This window comes from Chiloscyllium plagiosum, unplaced genomic scaffold (genome assembly GCF_037043375.1).
Source record: "Chiloscyllium plagiosum isolate Xiang-an unplaced genomic scaffold, Cpla_swu_hap1 HiC_scaffold_8, whole genome shotgun sequence".
Taxonomy (NCBI): Eukaryota; Metazoa; Chordata; class Chondrichthyes; order Orectolobiformes; family Hemiscylliidae; genus Chiloscyllium; species Chiloscyllium plagiosum.
In genome coordinates this window covers 104,798,129-104,819,848 of record NW_028270146.1, presented here as the reverse complement: position 1 = coordinate 104,819,848, position 21,720 = coordinate 104,798,129, and the positions used below count along the sequence as shown (strand labels likewise).

The 21,720-nt window shown below is 41.2% G+C and overlaps 1 protein-coding gene across 2 annotated transcripts in view; it reads left to right on the top strand.

Annotated features, from left to right (window-relative positions):
• cdan1 (codanin 1) overlaps positions 1 to 21,720 on the top strand; it is a 130,406-nt gene that overhangs the window by 67,703 nt on the left and 40,983 nt on the right. For both annotated transcript variants that reach the window (XM_043698388.2, XM_043698387.2), the window contains exons 12-16: positions 1,579 to 1,693; positions 4,660 to 4,803; positions 9,482 to 9,648; positions 14,102 to 14,183; positions 15,754 to 15,834. In XM_043698388.2, the coding sequence (XP_043554323.2) occupies positions 1,579 to 1,693; positions 4,660 to 4,803; positions 9,482 to 9,648; positions 14,102 to 14,183; positions 15,754 to 15,834 (589 nt within the window). The remainder of the gene's footprint in view (positions 1 to 1,578; positions 1,694 to 4,659; positions 4,804 to 9,481; positions 9,649 to 14,101; positions 14,184 to 15,753; positions 15,835 to 21,720) is intronic.

The following is a 21,720-nucleotide window of genomic DNA, read 5'->3' as shown; positions in this document are numbered from 1 at the left end:
GGCGGTGCAGGCTCGAAGGGCTGAATGGCCTACTCCTGCACCTATTGTCTATTAGGAGAAAGTGAGGTCTGCAGATGCTGGAGATCAGAGCTGAAAATGTGTTGCTGGAAAAGCGCAGCAGGTCAGGCAGCATCCAGGGAACAGGAGAATCGACGTTTCGGGCATAAGCCCTTCTTCAGGATTCCTGAAGAAGGGCTTATACCCGAAACGTCGATTCTCCTGTTCCCTGGATGCTGCCTGACCTGCTGCGCTTTTCCAGCAATACATTTTCAGCACCTATTGTCTATTATCATACACAGCTGGGAGCACCATGATCTAATTCAGCATAGTTTTTAACATGCCAGAGGGGACATGAAAACTTTTAATTCATGGTGAATTATAATGATTGAGAATACATAGGCTGGTGGAAATAAATTCAATAGGAACTTACAGAGGAATTGGATATCGACATGGGGGGGTAAAAGTTGCATGATTTTTGGGCAATGTTCAAGGTGGGATTAATTATATAGTGCTTTCAAACATGTAAAGATTCAAATGGTGACAAATAACTTTTGTGGCTTAGGGATACTATTTGTTTCTGCAATTCTATGCGTGTAAAAACTGAAATTTTTTGAGGTATATATGATCTGATACATCTCCTAAAATGTTGTTAAAAATAGACAGAGTTTTCAGGGAAGAATATGTGCTTGAAAAGTTCAATAAGAAATGTAGGGGTATAAAGAAAGAAAAATGATGTCAGTGTAGTTAGTAAGTTCAAAGAGCAGATTCAGGCACAGTGATCTATGATAGAAGAACCCTAATTCTGTCTAATGTGGGACCTCTGATGATGGGGACTTTGGTAAAGGGCACTTTATTGGCCAACAAGAAGCCGTATGCAGGCCATAGGAGATAGAACAAAGATTACAGCACAGGAACAGGCCCATCGGCCCTCCAAACCTGGATCGATCCAGATCCTCTGTCTAAACCTGTCACCTATTTTCTAAGAGTCTGTATTCCTCTACTCCCTACCCATTCATGTATCTGTTTAGATACATCTTAAATGATGCTATTGTACCCGCCTCTACCACCTCTGCCAGCAATGTGTTCCAGGCGTCCACCACCCTGTGCGTAAAGCATTTTTCCATGCATATCTCCTAAACTTTTCCCCTTTCACTTTGAACCAGTGACCCCAAGTAATTGAGATGGCCACTCTGGGGGAAAAAGCTTCTTGCTATCCACCCTGTCTATATCTCAAATGGGCAACACAACCAGTTACCTTCCTGCAGGAACTCAAGGATTTCTTTCTATTTCTCCTAAATTCAAGGCTCTCTTCTAAATATACTGCTGGATGTCACGATCCCTTTCTAGTGTTCACATTTGGCCTGTCGCCACTGTTGATATATTTTAATGGTTTTGATAACGCAGTCTGGCGTAAAGTAACATCCATTCTCTTGTGAAGCAGTGTACTTTCAGTAAGTAAATGTAAACTGTCTCTTTCTGCAACTTTTCAGTATATGCATATATATGTTACTTATGTGGAATTGTCCTTACTGGCACTTGATGAATTGAAAGGACTGATTTCATTCTTTTCTCTCATAGCCATCAGTTAAATCAGCACTTGTCAGATACACTTTGCCAGCAAATTTTGGAACTGGACAGCATTGCGATTCTGAGCCATGGGTGCTCAGAATGTGAAGGGGATGTGGATGAACAGGTAAAGCATTGATACAAAGTGTCAGTTTTGAAGTGAGTGATCCACCAATCAATCTTCTTGATAAGGATTGCTCTGCTGTACTTGTGCATTCAAACCATGGTACATAATTCATAAATTGCTTTTAAAGTGGTAAATACATCAATTCTCTTCTTAAACTAGGAGGAATGAGCCTGGCAGTGAGATATTTATTCTGCTAAGCTGCTGCATACTTTGTATCATGATGAGCGATTTACACTGTCAAAGCTTAGTTCTGTGTGCTTATGGATGAGTATTTATCTGGCTAAAGTAGTAATGCAAAATATGTGATTATTGCAGGAGACTTTTACTGTGGAAAATGGCATAGTAAAGACAAAATTGATCTTAGCTTGGTCACTGAAAATTGGTTGAAGGTGCTTTGTTTTATTTCTGTGGTTTCAATATGATGGTTGTATTACAAATGTAAATAGAACAAAGAGGATTACAGCACAGGAACAGGCTCTTCGGCCATCCTTGCCTGCGCCGATCCGGATCCTCAATCTAAACCTGTCGCCTATTTTCTAAAGCGTCTATATCCCTCTTCTCCCAACCCATGTATCTATCTAAACACATCTTAAATGATGCTATCGTGTCCGCCGTCTCCACCTCTGCTGGCAATGTGTTCCAGGCACCCAACACCCTCTGCGTAAAGAACTTTCCATGCATATCTCCCCTAAACTTTTCCCCTCTCACTTTGAACCTGTGACCCTGAGTAATTGAGACCCCCACTCTGGGAATATTATTTTAATAATATTACATATTAATAATATTTTGGAAATACCCAAGCACTGGCTGTAGCATCCCTGACTGTACATCCTCCTTCACTTTCTCCATTAAGCTGTAAAACTGTCCTCACTTGTAATGAAAATATGGGAGTTGCTGATTTAAGACAGAGATTGATGATATTTCTTTCTGAGGGTAATGAATTCTTGACCTCAGAGGGCTGTTAAGGCCGGGTCATTGAATATATTCCAGTCAGAGATTTTTAATCAGTAAGAGAATCAGGGTTCTAGGCAAAGACAAGAAGGTGAAGTGGGAAAGATCAGATCAGCCTTGATTCCATTGAAAGGTGTATCAGACTTGAGTTGAATGGCCTACTTGCACTCTTATGTCTTAGGGTATTATGGAAAATGATCAGAAATATATTCTAGCGGGATATGAAGTGGTAGGATGGGTGGACGTAAACAAGATGGAATTCAACTTGGATCAGTAGTGGTAGGAAGAGTGAATAGAGACAATATAAGCTAAATGGGATAATTTTGAAATGTTTTACGGGGGTTAGTGGAGGCAGAAGAGAGATAGAGACCTCGGAAGTGTTTGTGCGTAAGTATCTGAAGCTGACAGGGCAGGTTAGCAAAACAATTAATAAAATATATGGAATTATAAATAGATGGCTTTATTACTGAGGCAGTGTGTGAAAAAGCATGGAAGGTATGCTGAATCATACTGATGTGGCCCCGGTTGGCATTTTGATTATGTCCAATTTTGTGAAGGCCGCAAAGGCTTTTGAGAGAAGAAATTTGTCTGAATAGTTCCAGATTTGAGGGATAACAGTTATGTGGATAGATGAGAGAAGCTAGGATTATTGAAGAAAAGACCGGAAGGTAATTTGATTAGAAATTCTTAATTCTTTTAATAAAGTTTAAATAAAGTAGATAATGCTAAACTATTTCCAGTGTCTGAAAGAGCGATAACCAGAGCTCATTCATTTAAGGTGATTGTCAACACGACTCTAGGCAAGATGAAAAATGAGTGGTTTGAGTTTGGAATACATTATCCGATTGTTCTGATGTATACAGATTCAATAGTAACTTTTAAAAACTAACTAGGAGAGCAAGGAGTTGAGACCAACTGATTCTTCCTTGAAAGAATAAGCCATTTGTCTTCCTAATTAATTGCTGTGGGTGCATGCTAACTTTGTGTTCCTTTTATGTATGCATTTAAAAGTTTCACACCTTTTTTAAAAGGCATCCGGTTTTTCTCTATTAGAAGAGAATGAGCTACGGTTCCCCACATTGTACTTCATCTTTACTGTGTTACTTATGCTGTTTGTATCTCTTTGCAGCCTCCTAATATCCACTCAGCTTGCACTGCTCCCTAGTTTGAATCATCTATAAATTTTGAAACAATACTCTCGATCTCTACCCCTAAGTAATTCATGTATATTCTAAGTAGCTGAGGTCTCAGCAATATTTTAGGCACTGAGTGCTTCTGGCCCATCAACCAGTCCTTCAGTTGTGCTAATATATTAAACCCCACCCCTACTCCACATGCACTTTTTATGCTTGTTAACCTTTTGTGTGAAACATTATTGAATATCTTTTGGAAAACTTCCTACATATACTGGCTGCCTTTTTATCTAGCTAAATTTTTACATTCTCAACATAAATTTGTCAGACACTAATTTCCTTTCCTAAAACCATGTTGACAGATCATACAATTATTTAATTGTTAAAATTTCAGATTTGAGTATTTTTCTAACAGTTGATGTCAAACCAACCACCCTGTAGTTCCTTATTTTCTCTCATTCCTTCGTGGAAAAAGTGTTATATTTGTTAAGCTTAAATCTTCGGGAACTGATCATGAATCCAGCAAAATTGGAAAACACAACCACAGCAGTAAAATAGTCATAAAGGAATAAAATGGAGAAAGTAACACATATACCACTTATGAAATGATAGGGAAATCAAAATTATTATAAATAGGTATAATGAGGTGCTCATGAAAGCCTTAAGTTGAGACTCTGTGACTTTGTTCATCCTCTCTCCTTACCAAGCATGGGCAATTAATTTTTCTGATAGGAGCAAGGCAGTCGAAAGGGTACAGTGTCATGAAGATGTTAAATATTTTGTTTCTTGAGGCAGAGTGTTTGCTTTGGTATCTTGTTCTCAATGATATATCAGCAACTTTCCTTGAAACAGTTTCTTCTCTTTTTATTCTGTTAATCTTAGGATGAAAAGGAACATTTTGCTTCAGTCTTGATGACAACAAGACTCCTGGCTAAGTTTCTTGGATTCCTTGCCTTCTTCCCTTATCGTACAGATGAGCGACCAGCAAAAGACATGCAAGAGGCAGCTCTCTCCCTGAGGAACAAGGTGCATACATGCCATAATTTTCATATTTCCTATAGATATCCATCTGAAGGCGTGCGTTGTGTTGATTGTAACTTGTCTGGTCACATTGAGCTAATTTTATAAAACTTAACCATTAACATCGAATTCTTGAAACACCTTTTCCCCTTTCCATCTCCTTTGCAAACTTCAGATTCTCCTTTTTTTTCGTAAAAACTAAACACATTCTGAGGTTGCATAAATAATAATTGAGAGAGAAAAACAAATTACCCAAATAGGTAATGTTGGAATGAAAGATAAGGAAGGGGAAGAATTTCTCAATCCGTTCAGCAGAGCTGCTTTCACCAGTATGTTTTCTGCCCATAACTAGAAAATTGCTGGGGAATGAGGTCGACCAAATGTCTGTAGGGGTACAAATTGATTAGTTTAGATTAGTGTTGGAAAAGAGCAAGGAACAGTCTCATAGCTTCTAAATTGGAAGAGGTTCATTTTAGTGTGATAAGCAAGATAAAGATCAGGGCAAAGTAGAGCCACAGCCTGGCAGGGAAAACGGTAAAGGGAGAATAGGTGAAGATCTTTAAGTAAGGTGGAGATTGGAAGGGGGAAAATGTTTTTCGCAAATTCGATGAGCATGGTTTAAGTTTATAAAATTAACACAAAGGACCAGACAGATAAAAGTGCTTTAGTTACAGACTAGGAATATTCTAACAAAGGTAAAAGCAGGCTCTTTCAATGACGAAAGACAGGGGTTATGATGGATATCAGGTGAATTCTTCACATGAGAACCAGGTCAATACAAGGGGTTGAGAGGAGAGGTGAAGGGGAAAGTAAGACTGATAAAGACAGAATGTGAGAATGGCAGTTAACATAAAATGTAACTGAAAATCATCAACCATTGCTTCACTTCAGAGGGAGCAACAGGAATGCTGAGTACTGGCCTAATGGTAAAATTCTTGGTGGTGTAGATGAGCAGAGAGATCTTAGTGTCCATATACATAGATCCCTGAAAGTTGTCACCCAGGTTGTTAAGAAGGCATACCCGTGTTGGTTTTTATTAATAGAGGGATTGAATTTCAGAGCCACGAGATCATGTTGCAGCTGTACAAAACTCTGGTGCGGCTGCACTTGGAGTATTGTGTACAGTTCTGGTCACCGCATTGTAAGAAGGATATGGAAGCTTTGGGAAGGGTTCAGAGGAGATTTACTAGGATGTTGCCTGGTATGGAGGGAACGTCTTACAAGGAAAGGCTGAGGGACTTGAGAAGGTTGAGAGGTGACTCAATTGAGACGTGAAAGATAATCAGAAGGTTAGACAGGTTGGACAGTGAGAGCCTTTTTCCTTGGATGGTGATGGCTAGCGTGAGGGGACATAGCTTTAAATTGAGAGGTGATAGATATAGGACAGATGTCAGAGATACTTTCTCTACTCCTAGAGTGGGAGGAGCGTGGAGCACACTGCCTGCAATAATAGTAGATTCGCGAACTTTAAGGGCATTTAAATGGTCATTGGATAGTCATATGGATGAAAATGGAAATGTATAGGTAAGTGGGCGGCACGGTGGCACAGTGGTTAGCACTGTTGCCTCACAGCGCCAGAGACCCAGGTTCAATTCCCGCCTCAGGTGACTGTGTGGAGTTTGCACATTCTCCCTGTGTCTGCGTGGGTTTCCTTCGGGTGCTCCGGTTTCCTCCCACAGTCCAAAAATGTGCGGGTTAGGTGAATTGGCCGTGCTAAATTACCCGTAGTGTTAGGTGAAGGGGTAAATGTAGGCGAATGGGTCTGGGTGGGTTGCGCTTTGGCAGCTCAGTGTGGACTTGTTGGGTCGAAGGGCCTGTTTGCACACTGTAAGTAGTCTAATCTAATCTAAGAGGGGCTTCAAATTGGCACAACAAGTGGCTGTACTGTGCTGTTATGTTCTATGTAATGCATATAAAGCTAGTAATGAGAGGTAGTGGGTCCTGTTAGAGGAAAATAGATTGTTGTATGCTTAGAGATGCAGGACAAAGCTAGAATATTTGATATCAGTATTTACTAAGGAGGAAGGATCTGACATTATCATTAGAAGCAGAGATAGTGGTAGAAATATACAGTGTCAAAATTGAAAGTACTATATAATCAGCTGGTCTTTAGAGTGGATAAGTCACCTGATCCCACTGGTCTGCCAGCCAGATTGCTAAGAGAAATGGGAGTGGAGATGACCAAAGGCTTTATTGTAGTCTTGCAGCTTTCCCTTGACAGGGGTGATATAGGTGGTGCTTCCAGAGGAGTAAAGAATGGTAAATATGTGGTTCATGATCTGCTCCTAGGAACTATATGCCAGTTCGTCTAACGTGTGTAGTGGTAAGATTTTGGAATCCATAATTTCGGAAAAAGCAACAAGCACTTGGCGTTAATTAAGGAGGGCCAGTTCACATTTCTAAAAGGCAGATTGTACTTAAGTAGTTACATTTTTTGATGAAATAACCAAGAATGTTGATGGAGGGAATGCAGTTGATGGCAACTTTACAGGCTACATAGTCCCAGAAGACCATAGAGCTGCTCTCTTATTACAGATAATTGGTGATTGGCTTAAGCTGAGGGTCACCATGCCTCTAGCAAGGTTGAGAACGTGGCACCTTCATGGTGCCAGTTGCAATTGGCATCACTGTGCATCACAAACTAGCTGTTCAGTCAAATGAGCTAACCAATCTTCATGGTATAGTCATGTAATCATTTGGCATGGCACTATATAGAAAACTGATCAGTAAAATTGAAGCTTATGGAATGAGGGGAGCGTTTGTCAGAGTCCAGTATGATAAAATAAAATTGGCTTAAGGTCACCACAGATCGTAGAGGGTAATAGACAGTATAGTTTGCCCAGGGTCAGTTCTGAGACCGCTGCATTGTTTCTTACACTACAGAGTAAAACTTCAAAATGTGCTGATCTTACCAAATTTGGAATGGTGAGCAGTAAAAATGATGCAAACTGCCTCCAATGGGATGTTGAAAGGAAGAATGGGGAGACATGGCAAATGGAATTTAATGTAGCGAACTGTAGTGTGATTATTTTGGCAGAATGCTCAGGAACAGAGAAACTGGGGCCAAATGCATGATTATTATTTAAAGGTGCCACAATGTAGTCAGAGAGTGGTTAGCAATGTAAATGGGATCTTTGGCTTGGGTACAAAAGCAGGGAAACTCTACTTTATAAAGTTCTGCTTAGGTCACAACTATATCCATTTCTAGCTACTGTGCTTAAGAAGAATGTGAAGGTCCTGGATAGAATGGGGAGGAGATTTACCAAAACAGTTCAAGGAGCGGGGGCATTTAGTTACAAAGTTTAGTTAAAAGGACTTGGGTTGTTCTCCTTGGAGTAAAGGAGTTTGAAAGGAGATTTGAAAGATGTGTGCAAGATTATGACAGTTTTAGAATAGGTAGACACTTCAACTAATGATACGAGGAGCAGGGGACAATGATTTAAGGTTTTGGGCAAAAGATGCAGGCAGAATCTGAGGAAGAGATTTTCAACACGCAACCTGGAACACACTGTCCATGAGAATGGAAAGAATGAAGTCCAAGGGAAATTGAACCTGCACTTAGAAATAAACTTGCAGGGGGATGAGTAGGGGGTGTTGAACTGATTGGATTAATCTGTGGGAGCCACAATATTGACAGCTAAATAGTTGTCTTTTGTGCTAACTGTGATTAAATGCTGACCATCTGAAATAAAAATGGGGACTCTGGCAGTATCAGGTAGATGTACTTGATTATGTGTATAGAACTAGGGCAATAGAAATATTCAGCAAAAGTGAGGACTGCAGATGCTGGAGATCAGAGTCAAGAATGTGGTGCTGGAAAAGCACAGCAAGTCAGGGCAGCATCCGAGGAGCAGGAGAATCGACCTTTCAGGCATAAGCCCTTCATCAGGAATGAGACTTGTGGGCCAGAGAGGCTGAGAGATAAATGGAACAGGGGTGGGGCTGGAGGGAAGGTAGCTAGGAATATGATGGGTAGATGAAGGTGCAGGTGGAAGTGATAGGTTGGAGGGGACGGTGGAGCGGATGGGTGGGAAGGAAGATGGACAGGTAGGACCGGTCAAGGGGGTGGTGATTTGTTGGAGGTTTGGGGCAGGCTTAAGGTGGGGGGAGGGGAAATGAGGAAACTGGTGAAATCCACATTGATCCCGTGTGGTGCAGGGTCTCAAGGCAGAAGATGGGGCGTTCTTCCTCCAGGCATCAGGTGGTAAGGGCTTGTCGATGGAGGTGGCCCATTACCTGCATGTCCTTGATGGAGTGGGTGGGGGGATTTAAACCCCATGGGGTTTTTAATCGAACCGTTCCTTTTGAATACAAATAGAAACATTTGCTTTGAATGATGGGGGAATTATTTTTGTTTTTTACCCTTTATTTTTGTTCTGTGGTAACTCTGTTAATATCTTAATCCAGACTGAGCTGATTATGCCTCTGTGAACTACCTTTGAATGCTTATCTATAAAAATGCAGGTTGACTATCATAACAGCTGAGTAGTTATCTAATCAGGAAGTACTTGAGTAAGTTATGAAGGGATGGCTCCTCTGGGCCCCTAGATCCATCTATCGTCTTCAGAAAAGCTTCTAGATGAAACCTCAGTAGCATTGTCCTGTCACATCTTGTGACAAAGTAAGTGTGTTCAACATCAGTCGCAACATTTGCTGATCTACCTTCTTGTCTTTACCTGCTTAGAGTCCACCTGTTCTGGATGTACACAGATTACTGAGAAAGTCGATTGAAAATCAACGCATCGTTTTCACTGTGCCTTGGGTGGTTGAGTTTCTTAGTATGGTGGATCATGTAGCACCATTCCTTGATTATTACCGTAGTGCATTTACCCTCTTATTGCAAATATACAGGTGAGTGTCAGGAGATGTTAGCAATACAGAATTTTGTTTCAGCTGCCCCCAGCACCCCACCAATTTCTCTTTTATTATTTCTGATTGATGGTGTAACAGTATACTGTTATATTCAAATCTCGGGCCACTTCAAATAAAAGGTTAACAACTTGGGTTTCTGCGGTGCCTTTAAAGACAAGCTTTTGACAGCAAATGGAGTATTTTAGAAATGTAGTCAGTTTTGTAATATAGGAAATACGCAAAGTTGCTTCCTGGTCAGGCAGGATTAAGTCATATTAAGATAGGATAAAGAAAGAAGGTGACAAATTGAGCTCTTCAGCTTCGACAGTAGGTGACTTTAAAGAAGTATGAAAAATATTAAGATCGTAATTAGAGCATTATTTTGACATATTCAAGGTTACAAGGATGGGATGTTGTGCTGTGCTGAGGTAAAGCTATTTGTTGGGAGAACGTCAAGGTAACAACAGTTTGGAATGTCTCTGGAAAGGAGGTGGAAACCTGAGATTCATTCAGGAATGCATTCAGTGAAATTATGTGCTGTTTTTATTTGAAGTTTGATTGAAAGAGGTCCAACTTTTGATTAGGGATAGAAATACGTTGTTACTTCTTGAAGTCTCTTCAGCCAGACTCACTTGGGTGTTTCTTTAAAGGAATTTTTTTAATAGCAGAAGAAATAGAAGGCAGAGAAGACCATCTGCCCCTTTTAAAAACCTGCTCCACCATTCATGATGGTCCACTCTACTTTCCTGACTGTTCCTCATGACTGGTAATTCTCTGAGAGACTAAAGATCTGTCTTTCTCAGCCTTAAATATATTTAATAATGCTCTGAGGTAGATCGTTCCAAAGATTGACAATCCTTTGAGTGAAGAGGTCTCTCCTTGTCTTGGTCCTAATTGAACAGCCATTTGGAAATTGTGGACTCCAGAATCCATATGCCAGCCAGGTAAAACAACTTTTCAGTATCTGTTCTTTCTGGTCTCTTGAAAATATCGAATTGTTCAATAAATTCAATTCTCATGCTTCTACAGGTCTAGATTTTTAAAATTTCTATCATAGAATTCAGATGCTGCTAGCTTGACGAGTATTTATAGACCATCCCTAATTACCATTGAGAAGGTGTTGCTGAGCTGCTACACTCTATGTAGTGCAGATACAGGGGTTTCAGGTTGTATGACCTAGTGATAAAAAAATGAGGATATGTTTCCAAGTTAGGATGGTGTATGGCTTTGTGGAGAACTTCCATGAGATGATGTTTCATGTGTCTGCTGCCCTTATCCTTCTTAATGATGGTGATTGAGAGTTTAGACAATGCTGTCTCTGGAGCTTTAGTGAATATCTGCAGTGCATCTTGTAGATGTACACACTGCTGCTACTGAGCATTGGTGATGGAGCGAACGAATTTTTGTGGATTTGATGCCAGTCATGTGGGCTGCTTTGTTTATGAATGAGGTTGACTTTCTTCTGTTGATGGAGATGTACACTTTGGGTAAGTAGGGAATATTCCATCATACTTATAATTAGTGCCTTGTAGATGATGCACAGGTTCTGGGGAGACTGGTGAGTTATTCATTGCAGGATTCCTAGCCTCTGGCCTGATCTTGTAGTTGCAATATTTATATGGCTAATCCAGTTTTGTTCTTGGTTAGCGGTAAATCCAGGATGCAGTCGGGGAACTCAGCAATCATAATATCACTGAGCATCATGGGGAGTTTGTTAGATTTTCTCTGGAGATGATCATTACCCAGCACTTGGGTAGAATGAATGTCACTTAACACTTACTAGCCCAAATCTGAATGCAGTGCAGATTTTGTTACATTTGGACATGAACTGCTTCTGAGTCACTGCAAATGGTGTTGAACCTTTGTGCAATCTTCAATGAATTTTCTCATATCTGACCTTGTGATAGAGAGAAAGCCATTGAAGCTGCTGAAGATGGTTGGGCATAGGATACTACCCTGAGGAGCACCTGGAGTGATGTCCGGCCCCTGAGATGATTGACCTCCAACAACCGCAGTCATCTGGCTTTGAACCAGAAATGGCTGCAACCAAGGAGAGTTTATATGCTACTGTGTTTGAAGTCTTCATCTAAATAATTCTTCGATGTCTAAAGGTTCCTACCTCTACTACCCTTAAGCCAGAGAGCTCCAGATATCTGCATCCCTCTGGGTGAAAGATTCTTTCACCTCCTTACCTTAAAACTGTGTGCCCTGGTATTGATTCATCTACAAGGGGAAAAGATTATTCGTAATTAGCGTATCTGTGTCCATCAGAATTTTGCACACCTCAATCAGATCCCCGTTGACTTCCTATGCTCTAAGGAGTCAGTAGAGCCCATAAAATCTCTCTTCGTAACTGAATTATTCCAGCCCAGCACCATCCTAGTGAATTGCTTCTGCATCCTCTCCAGCGCAGTCATATCATTCCAACAATGTGATGACCAAATTGCACATAGTACTCTAGCTATCGCGTAATATTATGTACAACTCTATTAAAACTCCCTTGCTCTTGAATACCTCAACTAATAAAGGCAAGTGTTTCATATGCCGCCTTAACTACTTTATCTCCCTGCCCTGCTGTTTTCAAGGATTTGTGGAATTGGTCACTGAAGTCTCTTTGATCCTCTGTACGTACTAGGGTCATATAATTCAAAATGTGTACTCCATTGTCTTGTTAGTCCTCCTAAAATCACCTTACCATCCATTAAAAACAAAGAATAAATGTTCTTTTGTACTTTTCACAGCCTCAGGACTTCTTGCATGCTTCACTGCTGAATAATTCCTTCAGTTTAACAGCCAGGAATTAGGCAAATGTAGCAGTTTATCAGTCAAGGCACACAGTCAGTGATAAGATGATAGCTGGTTAGTCTGATGAAGTTGTGAAATAGTCAGGACACCTGCCTCAGTGGAACTATTCTTTAAATCAGGTACCAGTAAAATAGGGGATACTGTGTCATAATTTATTAATCTGTTACCAGTTTTGGAAATGTGGCTGTTCCCTCTTTGTATCCACCTCAGGTTTTAACTCTGTGGTTTTTATATTTTGTGACGCTCTGGTTAGCTAACTTTGATAATAAAAGTCCTGTCAACAAACACGCTGATCTTAAATGCTACAACATTGCTAGGAGGGATGTGATAGCACTGGAGAGGGTGAAGAGGAGATTAACCAGCACGTTGCTTGGGTTGAAGAGTTTCAGTTATGAAAAGAAATTTGACAGACAGGGATTTTTTTTTCCTTAGAGCAGCAGAGATTGAGAGGGAACATGATTGGGATATATAAAATTATGAATTGAATAGAATATCCTTTATGTGTACTTAAGTACTGGGATACAGTGGAGAGTTTACAATGTTACCTCATATGGTACCATCTTAGGTACAGAGTACACAAGTACTCTTAGATATCGAAAAGGGAAAAAAAAGAAAAGTAGTTGCATTACTTTATAGTGATTCAGTATACTTAGTTAAAAGGATCGACGTTACAGTCAGATAAACAAATTTCAAATAGATATTGCAGTAGTTCAGCACAGGCGCTTCCCCACATGGTCTGATTGCCCATGCCAGACCCCAGTCCAACAACTGTCCTTGCTTCGCTCTAAGCCTTCGTTCCGCCCTGCACTGGCTGTCAGCTCTTCCAAACAACGTTTTCTCCGGGACTGTCTTCCCCCCCACCCCGTGCTGGCCTCTGCTCCAGCACCCACTCCCTGTGCTGCACTTTGGGTAAGTTCGAATCAAAAGTTGAAAAGCGAACACTGAGAAGGAGAAACCAAAGAGGAAAAAAATAAGAAAAAGAATGGGCAAAGCAGAGGATCCCAGCTGGAGCAGCTTATTCTGCCGCCAAAACGGCATAGATAGGGTAGATAGGAATAAACTTTTCCTCTTGATGGAGAGATCAGTAACCAGGTGGAATAGATTTAGGGTAAGAAACAGAAGGCTTAGAGGAGATGTGAGGAAATCTTTTTTTTCACCCGGAAGGTGGTGGAAATCTAGAACTCATTGCCTGTAAGGATGGTAGAGGCAGAAATCCTCATAACATTTTTGAAGTATTTAGTGTGCACTTGAGATGCTAAGACATAGAGCTATGTGCCAAGTGCTAGAAGATGTGATTAGAATAGTTAGATGGTAGTTTTTGACCAGCATAATTGTGATTGGCCTCTTTCTGTGTTGTAGACCTCTATGGTCATAAGAGCGCTGTATATAAATGAATGACGATGAAAATGCCCTGAGAGTAAAGTAAATCCCACCTGCTCCAGAATTGTGTCATAACATGTCTGAACACATTAGTAAGTTTAAAAGAAAATACAATTTTCAACCCAAGAACTTGTTCTAGTGACCATTTGGTTAACAAATGATTAATTAGTACATTTGACAGTGCAATAGTTTCAAAAAGAGAGAAGGGTATCTGCACATTTGTTTATATTTTAGTTAAAATGGCCTTACTCTGTGGTTCATCAAACAGATCCTTGGTTCTAACAAGTGAGCAAAATGACAGTTTCCTGAACAAGCTGCTGATTCTTGCTGTATTGGGGTGGCTTTTCCAGGCAAGTACTTATCAAATGTTAAACAAGATTGAGTTTGAGATTTTGAGTTTGAAAACTGCAGTTCATGGATTTAAGTTAATGGACTCTTCAAATGCTTGACTTGTTTGTAGAACGTAAATTTTGTAGTGTGTTGGTAGAGATTGTTGAAGGTGCCAACCTTTGCTTTAGGTTTTGTTTATTGTGACTATTTTTCCCAAATGGTACTGTGGGAGGACCTGAACCACGCAGAAGTACTTCAGAAAGACAGCTCACAAACCTATTCTTAAGGATCACTGGAGATGGGCAATAAATGTAGGCCTACTCAAGAATGAATTGTAAGTGTGAAAAGAAAGAATACTGTCTTCCTCAACCTGAATATCTTAGCTTCGAGAAGTTTCTGAAACAAGCAGTCAGAAATGTCTTTCTCCCTTTAATAAAGAGAAGGTCTAAAGTCACCTGACAACAAGATTATAGTCCAACAGGTTTATTTGAAAACATAGAGCATAGAAGAATACAGCGCAGTACAGGCCTTTCGGCCCTCGATGTTACGCCGATCCAAGCCCACCTAACCTACACTAGCCCACTATCCTCCATATGCCTATCCAATGCCCGCTTAAATGCCCATAATGAGGGAGAGTCCACCACTGCTACTGGCAGGGCATTCCATGAACTCACGACTCGCTGAGTAAAGAACCTACCCCTAACATCTGTCCTATACCTACCCCCTCTTAATTTAAAGCTATGCCCCCTTGTAATAGCTGACTCCATACGTGGAAAAAGATTCTCACTGTCGACCCTATCTAAATCCCTAATCATCTTGTACACCTCTATCAAGTCACCCCTAAACCTTCTTTTCTCCAATGAAAACAACCCCAAGTGCCTCAACCTTTCCTCATACGATCTTTCTACCATACCAGGCAACATCCTGGTAAACCTCCTCTGCACCCGTTCCAGTGCCTCCACATCCTTCCTATAGTATGGCGACCAAAACTGCACACAATACTCCAGATGCGGCCGCACCAGAGTCTTATACAATTGCAACATGACCTCAGTACTCCGGAACTCAATTCCTCTACCAATAAAAGCCAGTACGCCATATGCCTTCTTCACCGCACTATTTACCTGGGTGGCAACTTTCAAAGATCTGTGTACAAAACTTCTGAGCACTGCCCCTTTGTCTGGCAATGTCTTCAGTAAAGAGAGGTATTGCAGATGAATCAGAAAGGAGGAATCACTACCCAATAAATGTGCTCAGATTCAGTGCCTTGTTTATCTCAACAGCACACCTCAAAAAGCTCCCTAGTATGATATTTTACTGAACTCTTTAATTTAATGGATTTGTGCTGACTAAGAGGAGTCCATGAACTCAGATTCCTTGTCGGTGACTAAAAGAAATGACCAGTTCCAAAATCTTTGCATATCTAGCTTCAGAGATTTGGGTCCATGGGAAAAAAAAAGGGGTTGAACTGACCATTGAAAATAGTATGCTATGACACATGTATAATTCACATTTTCATAGATAATTCACATGTATAATTCACATATTCATAGATAATTCACATTTTCAACTTCATTGTTGATATTTTCTTAGATTCCAGCAGTTCCTGAAGAAATGTTCTTCAATGAAGAGAATGTTGATGGATTTGAAATAAAAGTATCAGACCAAGGATTGGTAAGTCATATGTGAAGCAGGTGTTGAATGTTCTTTTTCCACTGCTTCACTGAAGTGCTGTTCAGTTCATAGTTGAAATTTCCTTTAAAGTTACTGTTTTATTATCAGATTGGTATGAGGTCTCCATGTCTCTGGTAAAAGCTATGCAATGCAAAATCATTCAGTGCAGATGGTTGTTATTTGATTGTCAATGTGTTTAGTAATGTTGGACCTTTGGAATAATACTGGGGTGGAGAGCGACTAATTAGCCAGTGCAGTATACAGTCTGTGCAAGATGTTGTATGAAAACTGTATTGGGTGTGGCAGAATAGCCTGCCAATTCATTAAAGTTTCCACAGAATAGTTGACTGAGATAAGGCCACTTGGTTGTTCAGGACCCATACTCTGCACGAGACTGAAGATGGTGCACAGAAAGGAATAAAAACATTTATCAGCATATTCTTTAATGCTGATGACCTCACATCTTAACCTAATTCTATACATGTTGGACTCTTGCTTGCACTTGAGAAAGTGACCATATGCTTCCAAAATCTAATGCCTTTCAGTTGTTCAACCTCGCACCTCAATTTTCTTTCCTGTGAATATTCCCTCACTTGACCTTTTTAGCTACTCCATTCTACTTATTACTTTATTTGTGTAAAGCAATTTAAAGTGTCAGTGCACACTTCTAAGTATAGCTATTGGTAGAACCTTTGTTGGTTTTTCATTACTTTTAGCTTGTTCTTTTTATCAAGGTAATCCAAGATGGAGGATGGGAAAAAAATGTGGCTGTAAGAGCTACTCCTTTTTTGAGGTATTTTAGATTTTGGAGGTGATTTCCTTGAATTCCATGTGCAGCAATTACTGTTTTATATGCTGTTGCATTGTATTGGAACTTTGAGGAGAGAAAAGCAATCAAAACAACAGCACTTCAAAAAGGAGGAAGACAGACAAAGGCAGAGACCACATGGCCAGAGAAAGAAGGTGATACTGCTGTCGGACATAGCAGTGAATCTGCACATTTGCTGCCTTTGCTATTTGAGTTCAAGTATCTCTGGAGATCGGAGCCCGTCTAGAAAAAAAAATTAACAAATAGCGAAATTCACAGCTGACCTTGGAGGAACCTGTATGGGAGAGCTCACAGCATGGGAGAAGCTAAGTGCATAGTTTTTAAGTATAACATTGTTGTAAATCTGCCACAGTGAGTAGAGTAGGTTCACTTTTGATTATATGTTTTATTGATATCTGTCTTTTGATTAAATTTTAAAAAGATAAAGCATAGGTACAAAGTTAGCCTGGAGCAGTGCTTTTTAGAACAATAAGATGGTGCTATTTTCTCGGTCTGTAGATTAAGAGGCAAAGATGGCCTTTATTAAAGTGATGTACTCTTCCTGTCAGATGTGAGAGATTAGGGAGAGCTTTTATGTTGCTGATGATTGTGTTGGCAGTAAATGTGGTTGGTTGCGAATTCTATCAAATTGCATGGATCAGTTGGAGTGGCAGTTAGAGGCAGTGAGGAATTTACAGGAGCTAGTGATGTGATGGATGGCAGGTATAGAAAGGGAGAAAAACCACAAATACAGTTGGGTATCATAGAATCCCTACAGTCTGGAAACAGGCCATTTGGCCCAACAAGTCCACACCGACCCTTCGAAGAATATCCCACCCAGACCCATTCTCTTACCCTATTACTTCACGTTTCCACTGATCAATGCCCCTAACCTACACATCCCCAAACACCATGGGCAATTTAGCATGGCCAATTCACATAATCTGTACATCTTTGGACTGAGAGAGGAAACTGGAGCACCCGGAGGAAATCCACACAGATACAGGGAGAATGTGCAAACTCTGCCCAGTCGCCCAAGATAGTTGGGTTACCTGCAAAAAAGGTGGTATAGGGAGGTAGTTAGGTTATCCCTATCTCAAACAAGTATGCTGTTTCAAAAATTTTGGGGTGATGGGCTCTCAGTGGAGTGTAGCACAAACAGCCAAGGTTCTGGTACTGAGAATGGCTCTCTTGTAACAAAGGGTACGTCCGGTTCCAAGCGATCAGTTGTTATAGGGGACTCTAATGGGAGGCACAGCCGTGAGAAATTAGCGGGGTATGTTGCCTCCCTTGGTGCCAGAATCAAGGATATCTCTGAAAGGGTACAGAATGTTCTCAAAGGGGAAAGGAACCAGCAGGAGTACATTGTGCATATTGGAACTAATAATGTTGGAAAGGAAAATGATGAGATTCTGAAGGGAGAATATAAACAGGCAGGAATTATAAAGGAGTTCCTTGAGGATAGTAATATCTGGATTTTTCCCAATGCTACGAGGTGGTGAGGGTAGGAATAAGAGGATTGAGCAGATGAATATGCAGCTGAGGAGCTGGTGCAGGGAGAAGGGTTCCCATTTCTGGACCATTGGAATCTGTTCTGGGGTAAAAGTGACCTGTACAAGAAGGATGAATTGCACCAAAGTTGGAAGGGGGCTATAATATACTACCAGGGAGATTTGCTAGAGCTGCTTGGGAGGACTGAAACTAGTAAGTTTGGGGGGGTTGAGGGCGATGTGGTTGGGGGGGGTGGGACCCAGGGAGATACTGAGAAGAGAGATCAATCTGAGACTGTACACTTGGGAAAAGGAGTGAATCAAACAGTCAGGGCAGGCAAGAACAAAGCAGAGAACGAGATAGGACTGATAAATTAAACTGCATTTATTTCAATGCAAGAGACCCAGTAGAGAAGGCAGATGAACTCAGGGCATGGCTAGGAATATGGGACTAGGATATCATAGCTATTACAAAGATGTGGCTCAGGGATGGACAGGACTGGCAGCTTAATGTTCCAGGATACAAATACTACAGGAAAGATAGGAAATACGGCAAGAGAGCAGGGGGAGGTGGCATTTTTGGTAAGGGATGCTATTATGGCTGTACTAAGGGAGAATACTCCTGGGAATACATTCAGGGAGGTTATTTGTGTGGAACTGAGAAATAAGAAAGGGATGATCATCTTATGGGATTGTATTATAGTCCTCCCTGGGAAATTGAGAAACAAATTTGTAAAGAGATTTCAGTTATCTGTAAGAATAATAGGATGGTTATGGTAGGGGATTTTAACTTTCCAAACGTAAAATAGGACTGCCATTGTATTAAGGGTTCAAATGGACAGGAATTTAAGTGTGTACAAGAAAATTTTCTGATTCAGTATGTGGATGTACCTACTAGAGAAGGTGCAAAACTTGACCTACTCTTGGGAAATAAGGTGACTGAGGTGTCAGTGGGGAAGCACTTTGGGGCCAGCGACTATAATTCTATTAGTTTTAAAATAGTGATGGAAAAAGATAGACCAGATCTAAAAGTTGAAGTTCTAAATGGGAAGAAGGTCAATTTTGATGGTATTAGGCAAGAACTTTCAAAAGTTGATTGGGTGCGGATGTTTGAAGGTAAAGGGATGGCTGGAAAATGGAAGCCTTCAGAAATGAGATAACGAGAGTCTAGAGAGTTCACCCTGTTAGGGTGAAAAGAATGCCTTACTTAAATCCGTACAGATCACACCCAGACGTGGAAAAGCAAGGACTGATTAAGGATAGTCAACATGGCTTTGTGTGAGGGAAATTATGTCTCACGAACCTGATTGAATTTTTTTGAAGAAGTAATGAAGAGGATTGATGAAGGCAGAGAGGGGTGGGTGTGATCTACCTGGATTTAAGTAAGGCGTTCAACAAGGTTCCTCATGGTAGACTGGTTAGCAAGGTTAGATCACGTGGAATACAGGGAGAGCTAACCATTTGGATACAGAACTGGCTCAAAGGGAGAAGACAGAGGGTGTTGGTGGAGGATTGTCTTTCATACTGGAGGCCTGTGACCAGTGGAGTGCCACAAGGATTGCTGCTGGATCCACTGCTTTTTGTCATTTATATAAATGATTTAGATGTGAACATTGGAGGTATATTCTTAGTAAGTTTGCAGATAACACCAAAATTGAAGGTGTAGTGGACAACGAAGAAGGTTACCTCAGAGTACAATTGGATCTTGATCAGATGGGTCAATGGGCCAAAGAGTGGCAGATGGAGTTTAATTTAGATAAATGTGAGGTGTTCCTTTTTGGAAAGGCAAATCAGGGCTTTCCAGGCTTGCTGGAACCAATTCCCAGATACTGACCTCACTACTGTGGGCGGCACAGTGGTTAGCACTGCTGCCTCACAGCGCCAGAGACCCGGGTTCAATTCCCGCCTCAGGCGACTGACTGTGTGGAGTTTGCACGTTCTCCCCGTGTCTGCGTGGGTTTCCTCCGGGTGCTCCGGTTTCCTCCCACAGTCCAAAGATGTGCAGGTCAGGTGAATTGGCCATGCTAAATTGCCCGGAGTGTTAGGTAAGGGGTAAATGTAGGGGTATGGGTGGGTTTCGTTTCGGCGGGTCGGTGTGGACTTGTTGGGCCGAAGGGCCTGTTTCCACACTGTAAGTAATCTAATCTAATTTTCCCTGCTGATGAAGCATCAGCAGATCAGGAACCAACCTGCAATAAACTGCCAGGCCTGGCCTCATGAATAAACAAAAGCTTGTTTGGTCTTTTTTCATTTTGTGCTGAAGCAGATGGAGATGTTTGAATGCTAACCGAGACCTGTGGAGGAGCTGGTTAATTTGTCAGGGAGTGGCCAGAGTTTGAATTGATTTTCTGTAACAATAAAGAGGAATCTGGCAGTTTATGTGACAGCATGAAAATTTGAGAACTCTCCACTTAATCCCCCATGAAAAGTTCTTGGAAATTCTGAGAATTGAAAACTAAGTTCTAAGTATTGCTGCCTTTATCTGAATGAACTGTAAAGGTAACCCTGATCAACATCTTCAGATACGAGACTGTGGTGCTGGAAAAGCACATCAGGTCAGGCAGTATCCGAGGAGCAGGAGAATCGGCGTTTCAGGCTTAAGCCCTTCATCACGGAGGGCTTATGCCTGAAACATCGATTCTCAAGCTCCTCGGATGCTGCCTGATCTGATGTGCTTTTCCAGCACCGCATTCTTGACTCTGATCTCCAGCATCTGCAGTCCTCACTTTCTCCCTCCGACATCTTCAGATAATCAACCAAAGAACCATCATCTATGCCTGTGGAACAATATATCATGAAAACTATTAAGAAATCTGGCCAGTTTTTATTTTTTATTTTTCCCACAACCCTGTTTGTTTGTGTGAATGGGGCTTAAAAGAAAGGTTTTTTGAGTTTGAAGGATAATTTGTTTAATTTTACTCTGCTAAAGTTGTTACATCAATAAGTTGCAATGTTATTTGTTTAAGGTTTAAACCAGTGTCTGGAACTGATTACTTGCAGAGTCTGGCATTGTGCATTCATAGAACATAGCGCAGTGCAAGCCCTTTGGCACTCAATGTTGCACTGACCTGTGAAACCTATCTGAAGCCCATCTGACTTATACTATTCCATTACCATCCATATTGAAAAGTGTGGTGCTGGATAACAGGCAGTGTCTGAGGAGCAGGAGAGTTGATGTTTCGAGCATGGGCTCTTCATCAGGAATGAAGGAGTGTCTCAAGGGCGCTGAGAGATAAATGGGGGAAGAGGGTCTGGGATGGGGTTGGGAGGAAGGTAGTTGGGAATGCGATAATTAGATGAAGGTGGGGTGTAATGGTGATAGGTCAGAGAGGAGGGTGGAGCGAATAGGTGGGAAGGAAGATAGACAGGTAGGACAGTTCAAAAGGGTAGTGCGGAGTTGGGAGGTTGGATCTGGGATAAGATGGGGGGGGGTGGGGGAGAGGAAATGAGGAAAGTGGTGAAACTGACATTAATTCCATGTGATTGGAGGGTTCCAATGCAGAAGATGAGGCGTTCTTCCTCCAGGTGTTGTGTGGCTAGAGTTTGGCGGTGGGCGAGGCCCAGGACTTGCATGTCCTCAGCAGAGTG